The 9,751-nt window shown below is 44.9% G+C and overlaps 1 protein-coding gene across 1 annotated transcript; it reads left to right on the forward strand.

The window, feature by feature from the left end:
* The first annotated feature begins 1,144 nt into the window (after positions 1-1,144).
* EDEM2 (ER degradation enhancing alpha-mannosidase like protein 2) lies at positions 1,145-9,465 on the forward strand. Its single transcript, XM_055722468.1, is given in 12 exon segments — positions 1,145-1,273; positions 1,351-1,461; positions 1,532-1,571; positions 1,966-2,071; positions 3,118-3,203; positions 3,205-3,244; positions 3,941-4,152; positions 5,333-5,474; positions 5,775-5,899; positions 6,619-6,763; positions 7,836-7,957; positions 8,813-9,465. Coding segments are annotated over 12 exon segments (1,728 nt in total). The 5' UTR covers positions 1,145-1,166; the 3' UTR covers positions 9,305-9,465.
* Positions 9,466-9,751: the final 286 nt, after the last annotated feature.

Genomic DNA, 9,751 nt, shown 5'->3' on the forward strand with positions numbered 1-9,751 from the left:
TATTTGTGCCCCTTCCTCTCCTGCGAGCAAGCTAGTTTAGTCTTGATTTCTATGTACTGCACCTTTGCCAGGCAAAGGACTGGTTTATCACTTCGTGTTTCTGCTCTCCATGCCAGGATACCATCTCATTCCTCCTCACCAGTGGGCACACATTGGGGAGAAAGAGAAGGATTTACTGTGGCTCAAAGTGTAAAGATGCAGGTGTACAAAGCACCCTGCCAATCGCTCCAATGTTGAAATGCAACCTGCCAGTTCAAGAGCAGGACACCAAAATCTGTGTAATCACCCTGGGAGCAGGGGCTCGGAAATCTTCCCTGACATGAGCCACAGCACCGGTAGCCCCAGGGGACTCATTCCTTTTGCAGGGAAGCGGGCTGCTGTGATCCCAGCTGCCTCAGAGCCAGTCCTGCTCTGGCATGGGGGAATATGCCAAGATGTGAAGCCTACTCCTAGTGCAGGAGGGCAACACCACCACAGGCTCCGCACACCAGCTCAGCTGCCGACTCCTCTGCAGCAGGTCTTGATACATCACACAAAACTCCCTGACAGCTGCATTTGAATTAGAGGGAGAAAGAGCACCGGGACAGTTTGTCAGGAGGAAGGCTCACAGGCCAGGAGTCTCCTGGTTGTTTCACAGATATTCTGAGCCTTTTTCCAACCTCACTTCCAGACAGGTATTTCACAGCAGTGCCAGGAACCAGCTCCTCTACCCACACGGGACAAGCACCTTCTAACACACTGATACTATACAGATCTCGGTATTTGTTTTATTTATTTTCAGGTCTGACAGCTACACCTCTAGTGCTGCCAGCTCCCCCAGGGCCTTCTGACCTGCCTAGGAGGCTCATTTCTGCCCCTGGGCACCCCCCCCATCCCTGCGACAGGGAGTTACAGCCCCTGGTGAAGTAACGCAGGCACCTCACTCTTCGGTGTGTGGGGTAACGGCGGTTTTATCGCCAGCCCTAGCGGTAAGTTCCTCAACAAGCGCCTCACAGGGCCAAGCAGCGGGAGGAAGTCCGCAGCCCGCCACTCCGCTGAGCCCCCGCACGGCCCCGAGCGCCCCGGACACAGGCGCCCGGCACGAGGCACTTCCGGCGCGGGGCACGTACGTCAGCCGCCGCTGCCGCTCCCATTGGCTGGCGGCGGTGCGGGGGCGGGCGGCAGCCATGCTGCGCTCGCTCGGCTGCTGGCTGTGTCTGTGGGCATTGCGGCTCCCGGCACCGCCGGCAGGCACCGGCGCGGCCGCCCGGGAGCTGGACGTCGCTTCCTACCGGTGAGTGTGGGGCCGGGCGGTGGGGCTGAGCCGTGACGTGGGGACCCAGCCGGACCGGGCCTGTGCTTGTGCCTCAGGGAGCGGGTGCGCGCCATGTTCTACCATGCCTACGAGCACTACCTGGAGAGCGCCTTCCCCTACGACGAGCTGCGGCCGCTGACCTGTGACGGGCAGGACACCTGGGGCAGGTAGGGACGGGGCGTCGGGCCCGGGGGCCTCGCTGCGGGGCGCCCCTCACCTCGCTTCTCTCCTCCGCAGCTTCTCCCTGACGCTGATCGACGCCCTGGACACGCTGCTGGTGAGTGCGAGCGGCCGCCCGCCCCCGGCTCGGCCCTGCCCGTGCCCGCAGCCCGGCCCTCCGCCCGCTCAGGGCCGCCGGCAGCCGCCCTCGCACCCGCCCGTTACGCGGTAGCGATGGAAAGTCAGTCAGTAATCGACCACGGAGCTTTTGCGTTTGCCTTGGCTCCAGCCCTGGGAGGCAGATGCCAGAGCTCCCAGCCCTGGTACCCTTCTGACACTGGCAAACGTTTTGAAATGAAGCAGAACTGTCAGTTGCTTTTTTTTTAGTTCTATTTGTAATTAATGATTTCACAAAATAGTGAAACAAAACTAGAATTAGCCCTTAACACTGAATTGCACCTTTATTTTCCCATGACCTCTGAGCCTTCTTTGTTGTCCTGCTCTCCGTGCAGATCTTGGGAAATGTGTCTGAGTTTCAGCGAGTGGTCAATGTGCTGCAGGAGGGGGTGGATTTTGACATTGATGTCAATGCATCTGTCTTTGAAACTAATATTCGAGGTGAGGTGGGTTCTTTCTATGGTGTTTATGCTGAATATCCACTGTACAAGTCTCTGAACTGTACACAGAGGTAACATGAGTTAGTGAACAGAGTGAATTTGTAATGCAGTGTAACAGGACACGTAAACAAAAAGAAAAATCCCAAATAAGTTTCACTTCCTTTTTGTCTTTGCACATTGCCTTTTTGCTTCACGCCCCAATGCAAACAGAAATATACGTGGCAGTTCCAATATTCTGTTGCCATGTTGTGAGATTTGGAGTAAACATCTTTTCCACTGAAAAAGTACAAATTACATACTGTCTTTTTTTACATACTATTTTGGAATAGTGATTAATTCTTTCGCTTTAGTGTCATGAAGTGAAACTTGCCTTTTTTGTTCTTTGAAAATCACAAAGGCCTTGGGAGTCTTGTACCCGATTGAGTGTCTAACTGCCTTAGGGCCATCCAAGTAAAAGACACTGCCAGGGAACAAAACCGTTAGTTACGCTTTTTTGTTTCTCCTGTCAAATATTGCTGAGCCAATTTTTGCAGTGGTGTCATTTCTCTGTGTTTGTGCTTGTTATGTGACAGTAGACAAGGCTGTGTAAAGGGCTAATAGCTCCCTGCTTCTGTCATTTGCACTGAAACTCTTGGCTCGGACCTAGACATTTTTTCACCAAGGAATTTAACGAGGTACACTGTATTACTTCACACAAACGTAGTTTTAAGCTGTCTAGAAGAAATGACAGAATTCCTCTCATAGAGTTCGTGTTCATTGTGCTGTTAGCTCTCTGATTGTCTGCAGGGCAGTGCAGGTGTAGTAGGGCAAGTAGGATCTGATGCTTCTAAAATAAGGCAAGAAAGATATCGGCCACCCATTGCAAACAGGCAGGAAGAAACAAATCACTCTTCTTTTGTGGTGTATTGAATTAGGCCATTAAGGATGAATCACCTCAGTTTTCTTCCCCCATAAACACTGCCTCTGCATCATTGTAAATACAACCAATACCAAGATTTCATTCCTCTGCCACGTTCTTTAATGGGATTCTTATTGGGCACCTTCCAGTGGTGGGTGGTCTCCTCTCTGCTCACTTGCTATCAAAGAAGGCTGGCGTTGAAGTAGAAGTGGGCTGGCCCTGCTCTGGACCTCTCCCTGAGGATGGCAGAGGAAGCAGCTCGCAAACTCCTGCCAGGTGAGAACTTGTCTGGTTTTGTGTTACTGTGCTGTAATTCACGAGGTGACTGGTGTGTTTGAAGACAGCACTGCTTGATGTGTAAACTCGTAAGAGTCCTACATTCCCTGAGCTCAAAGCAAGTTTAGCATGTGTGGAAAACGTAAAGTGCGTGATGCCAGCTGTATACATGCATGCCAGTTGTTGTGTGCGTTTAACAACTCTGTTTGTTTGTTGCTTGTTGAGGGAAAATTATTTAATATAAATAACAAATAAAGGGTCTGAAACAGCAGCTTGTAAAAACAAGAAAGTTCAGCCTTATCTTCCCCTGCTGCGGGGATGTGTGCCCAGTACCATGGCACTGTTCTCTTATGTGCTGTGCACCCTGGGCTACCCCTGAGTAATCACAGTTTCAGCATTTGCCCTTTGCTATCCAGTGTGGTTAGTTCCATTTTTACTATGCTGCTTGTGCTGTTAAAACAAAGTAGGCATGCAGCCTGCTGCTGTGGGCAAAGTGGAAGAGAGCTGCAGTACCTTCCCGGGACTGTGTGTTGCTTGAGGTACCCTCTCTGCCCCTCCCAAAATCACGCTCTACTTCTTGTTATGTTCTTTGCAGTTACTGGAATTGCTCCAGTCCTGCTTCTTGCCTGTGTGCAGTGGAATGTGAGGCACGTGTAACAGTGAACACTCACATGAACCAAACCCACTGTGTTTCAGCTTTTCAGACCCCAACTGGGATGCCATATGGAACAGTGAACTTGCTGCATGGAGTAAACCCTGGGGAGACTCCTGTTACCTGTACTGCTGGAATTGGCACATTCATAGTGGAATTTGCTACTTTAAGCCACCTTACTGGTGACCCTGTGTTTGAGGATGTTGCCAGGAAGGCTTTGAAGGCACTGTGGAAAAATCGCTCAGATATTGGGCTGGTGAGTGAAGAATGGACTTTGAATTTGCTGGCCTCCTTTTTATATAGTTTTGTGGATGCAATTCTAAGTGAAAAAAAGCATAAACAGAGAGGAGAGAGAACTAGATAAATAGCCACAGTGCTAATAACTGGGCTGAAGTCGCGTGTTTGACATTGTTCCTGAGCACCTGCAGCATCCACATCTCTGCTTTAGTGGCATAACCCAACATTATGCCATTGTTCTGTTCCATAACAGATGTGGTTGGGAGACAAATGCTTCCTACTGGGTATGGCAGTTTTTGTAACAGCAGCTGTAACAGATCAAATAAAAAGTCTGTGTTATGCCTGGTGGGACAATGGCCTACGGAAGAGAATAAGAGTGTGGCGAGTGTACCAAGATACTACCAGTCTCTACAGATTCGGTGTTTCAGGAGTATACAGAGCTAGAAGTGTTATCTCTGTGTTCGCTTTCTCCTGGTCGATGTTTCTTCAGTTAATTTCTACAGCTGCTTTTAGAACCCATTTGAACTCCTAGTGTTGCCTATGTGAAGAGGAACGGATTTGTTCATATGCTGTATGAGAAAAATTTTGTTTTGTTTACTTTGGAATCTGTTTATTTTTGGTTTATACCCTAATCCTTCATCAGGAAAGAAACTGAATAGCCTGGTGGTTTTCATCTTTGCTAAGCAAGTCAGGATTGTTTAGTTGATTCTCCCGTCAGCTTGGTCTGTTTCTAGGCTGACAAGTCTAAGGTTTGAAGGATCTGTTTAAATATTAGCATGCCAGCTTTCATGCCTTTGACATTGTGGCCTCCATCTCTGTATCTGTACCTTTTCATCCTTCTCTAATCTCTTGTCAGATTGGAATTAGGACCAGACACATCATGTTGAAATTGTGCATTTTTACAGTAGCATAATGGTGCTTTGTTTTCACCAGTGCAACTCTTTTATATTGGAAGCATAAAATCCCAGAGTTACATTTTCTGCCGTTTGTACTTCTCTAATACTGATAAAAGTGTCTTGTAACGGAGAAAATGCTAGTTGGAATGGCCAATGGGAATCTGTGAAATGGGTGGTCTGAAAAAAGGTCAAGGGTTTCTTGTGTGGTGGTGGTGGTGTTGGGATTTTTTTTTAATTCTTGTTCAGTACATAAGCTTTATTTCCACTTCAATTCCCTCTCTCTTCCTCCCTCGCTTCTTCCAGGTTGGTAACCACATTGATGTGATAACTGCCAAGTGGGTGGCCCAAGATGCTGGCATTGGGGCAGGAGTGGACTCCTACTTTGAATACCTTGTTAAAGGAGCCATTCTCCTGCAGGACAAGGAGCTGATGTCCATGTTTCTAGGTGAGCAGGTTTTTTTTTCTGTGTGAAGGGGCCCAGGAATGCCTTCTTGACTGCACCTGTAAAAACTTGGCACGTAGGACTATGGAAGGAGATGATGAAGAATGTAATCGGGTACATTCAAGACTGTTCCTGAAGCCTTTGTTGTAATACTTTCAAACAGTCTGTGATAACAAAGAGTTACCAAAGCGAGCATCCTGATAAGTCATTCATTTGACATGGCTGAAGTGAAAAAGGGGCTTCTCTCATTCTTAAAAAAAGATTTTTTTTGTTGGATTACCTACCATCTATGTTTCTTTATAGAATATAACAAAGCTATCAAAAATTACACAAAGTTTGATGACTGGTATCTCTGGGTTCAGATGTACAAAGGAACAGTGTCCATGCCTGTTTTTCAGTCCCTGGAGGCCTACTGGCCAGGCCTACAGGTAAGAGCTGTCATACCAGTAGCATATGGTGATTTTGTTCATCTGTCTTAGGTTGGTCTTTGATATAAAAGTTAGGAATATAACTCTCTGTGCTGGTTTAAAAGTTTATTGCGATCTCTGGTGAAATCTACAGTAGTTTCAGCCTGTAGAAAAGCAGATGTTGACTTTATCTATGGTCTATTAAAAAAAGTCTCCCATTGAGCGTGATGGGAGGGCAGTTTTGTTGTAGCACACTCTACTGATTTGTGGTCTCAACATCCAGATGGGAATGTAAGGAAAAAGAAAATCACACCTCTTTTTCCTCCAACCTCATAAATGCTTTTATTTGTGTGAATGCTGTCCCATTGAGAGGTTGCTTTCTCATCAGTCCTTTACATTTGGTCTGGGACTTTATCCCCACTAAAATAGACTGGATGCTGTGATTGACTAAAAGAAACTGACTGAAGAAATGCAACTTTCTGTTAACATGAAGTTTTGATTTTTAGTTATTTCAGGTGTGTGTAATGTGATCCAACAGAAGAACAGCATCTGTCTCCTCTTCAGTCTTACCTATTCTTAAGGCATCATGCCCAAGTATTAGTTACACCACTCGGACCTGCTTGAACAACCCATTTCTGTCACTATCTCTTGCTTTGACTAGAGTAGTGTTATTGCATCAATTCCTGTGTAGTTTCTTCTCCAGCCAGATGTTGCTTTGGTAATTGTTTCCTCTCTCTCAGAGCCTAATTGGGGATGTAGATAATGCCATGCGAACCTTCCTCAACTATTACACTGTCTGGAAGCAGTTTGGTGGGCTGCCTGAGTTGTACAACATTCCCCAGGGCTATACAGTGGACAAGAGAGAAGGATATCCACTCAGGCCGGGTAAGCAGAAGTGAAATAGAAAGGAACATGGACTCCTGCTTTTGCTCTGGTGGTAAGATCACATCAGCAACACCTGCCTTCCAAAAATCATCCCCAGTTTTGCTTTGAATTAATTCCTGCATGCATTTTACCAGTGATTTCTACAGTCAAACCTATGTGTTTTGCCTTCTTCCATTCACAAAAGCAGGGCTACCTAGGGCTACCTTTTAAAGGAAGCAACCCATAGTGTTACTATATAAAGGTGGCCTGTTAATGAATTGGGTGCACAGTGTAGGATTTGACGTGTTTAAGTGTTAGACTGTCTGACATGGGATGTTTTTAAGTCATGTGAAATGTTGATGTGACTGCTTGTGTCCTTTAGGTTTAGGAATTGAAAGTGAGTATGAATAGACCATTCTAGCTCTGCTGAGTTCCTGAAATAAACTGATTCTAGTTGCACTAGTAAAGCTCAACATAAAAGAGGGGTTATGTGTTGTCTGTGGTACTGCAATGAAATGAGCTCTCTTTTTTTTTTTCTGATTTTTTTTTTTACAACTCTGACCAAAAAAAAAAAAAGAGAATTAACTTTAAAATTTATTATATCATCCAAAAAGACCTGTTTCTTTACTGAGTAAACACAGCACAGTGCATATGTTGTCTATATAGAGTATTTCCATAGTGTTTGGTTTTGCAGTGTTTTAGATACCCATGTTTCAGGGGATTACAGTATTTAAAACCTGGGGTTTGGGTGTTGAATTTCTTGTTTGTAATCCTTTCTAGAAGCATCTTTCTTTTCTTCCTTTGACAATTGGGGTGTGGGTTTTTTTCTTGCTTTTTCTCTCTTGCTCCCCTCCCTGAAGGCAGGATGGGTGCATTATTCACTCTTACCTGAGCTGATGCAATCTGGCTAGTGAGTTTTTGTAGCACATCCTTAGTAAAAGTATCTGCACTTTTGAGCCAGAGGAAATACAAGGCAAGTTAGGCTGTTTATCTGATCATCCTACTTTAAAATTTATTCAAGGAATATCTCATCTTGCCTGTGTCCATGGTTTGGTAATCTTTATGCTTGCAAATGTTTGGGGTTTTTTTGCAGAGCTGATTGAGAGTGCAATGTATCTGTACCGTGCGACAAGAGATCCCACGCTCTTAGAACTGGGAAGAGACGCAGTGGAGTCAATAGAGAAGATCAGCAAGGTGGACTGTGGATTTGCAACTGTAAGTGCTAAATCAACAGCTCGGTTGGCTAAATGGCTGCTAAAAAACATCTTTTAGAAAGTGTTCTCATGAATGATCTTTTGCCATTTAGCCAATTAATCACTTTTGTTGAAACATGACTTTTTTCAGACGTACCCCTTGTGTTTCTCTGTGAAGCTGATCTGGTGACTGCAGGTTATGTTTCTGGTAGTAACTTTCCTTACAGCCTGAACAGTGGGCCAAATTCTGTCATGGGCTGTTGCACCAGAGCCCAGAACATGGGAGAGCATCACAAGCTTCTCCTGCCTCCTGTACCTTGGTAGCTAATAGGTGTTTCACCTCAGCAGGAAGGCTCATATATAGGCTTTGTATCTGCCAGTTGTGTGATTATGCTTTCCCACTATGCCTTGAAAATCCAGCCAAACACAGGAGAAATGCAATGAGTGATTTCTCCAGAATCATTTAATAAAAGATTTCAAACATACTGTCAAGCTCTATTTTACAAGAAACTCCTTATAAACATTGGTAATTAGGCCTTGTGATTTGAGAAGTAGGTAAAAGCCTTATGATTTTATCTTAATTTTTTTTAGTGGGGGAAATGATGGGAGGTTTCTCACTTTTAACCTCCTTGCCCAGATAGGAAGTACCTTTCTCTGATAGTTAGTTTCCTGCTCCTTATTATAGTACTATGCTAAATCCAAACATCTGGAACCTTGTTGATGTAGTTGTGTACAACTGTTTAAAATGCAGGGTGTATTGGTGCCTCACTGTCCTGTTAAACTGAAATGAATTGCAAGCTGGTTTTACTTTTCCCACTAAGTTCATAACCTACTGATTTTGATACAACAGTAACCCACTGTATTTCTTCTCCTGTAGATCAAAGACTTGAGAGATCACAGACTGGATAATCGCATGGAATCCTTCTTTTTGGCTGAAACAGTGAAATACTTGTACCTGCTGTTTGACCCAGACAACTTCATTCACAATGATGGATCGGTCTTTGATGTGGTGATTACACCATACGGGGAATGCGTCTTGAATGCTGGAGGATACATCTTCAACACTGAAGCTCATCCTATAGACCCTGCTGCACTGCACTGCTGTAGAAAGCGTAAGGAAGAGCAGTGGGAGGTGGAAGACTTGATGCGGGAATTTTACTCAATGAAGAAAAACAAGAAATTAACTTTAAAAAGAGCTTCGGACCATGGTGAAGGGGAAAGTGCAAAAGACCCTGAAGATGCCTCTTTGGAGAAAGGTGTAGAGAAAAGAAACTCTGGGAAAAGCTCACACTCCCTTCTGAGTTGCCCCAGTCAATCTTTTAACTCTAAGCTTGCAGTACTGGGACAGGTCTTCCTAGATAACACCTGACTCTTTTCATCATCGCTTTAAATTATTGAACTTAATTCAGACTCTAGGAATATATTTTTATAGTTTCATAATGGAAAGTGTCATACCTCACAATGTGAATTGTATTATGAAGTGAAACAGCTTCCTATTAAATTCTGCTACTGCTTGTTCATAAACTGTGATTCAGATATCAGCTGTTAATGCTGTCAAGTTGTTAGTCTCAGACCAATTGGTTGCTTCAAAAGGAAACAGGTGTTCAGAAAAAGAAAAAGTCTACAGGTTAGAGGTATCTTGTTTATTTCATTGTGAGTTTGTTTTGAAGTTTTACAGGCTTACGCAGAGTCCACAGCTTGCTTTGCTCTATAAAAATGAGCCTGAACGGTTCCCTGTCATAAGGGGAAGAGCAGGGATTACTAGCTGTAACTTCACTTCTGAGCCTAAGTCTCCTCTGTGATGTGCTCCACCTGG

Source organism: Falco cherrug, chromosome 10 (genome assembly GCF_023634085.1).
Source record: "Falco cherrug isolate bFalChe1 chromosome 10, bFalChe1.pri, whole genome shotgun sequence".
Lineage (NCBI taxonomy): Eukaryota > Metazoa > Chordata > Aves > Falconiformes > Falconidae > Falco > Falco cherrug.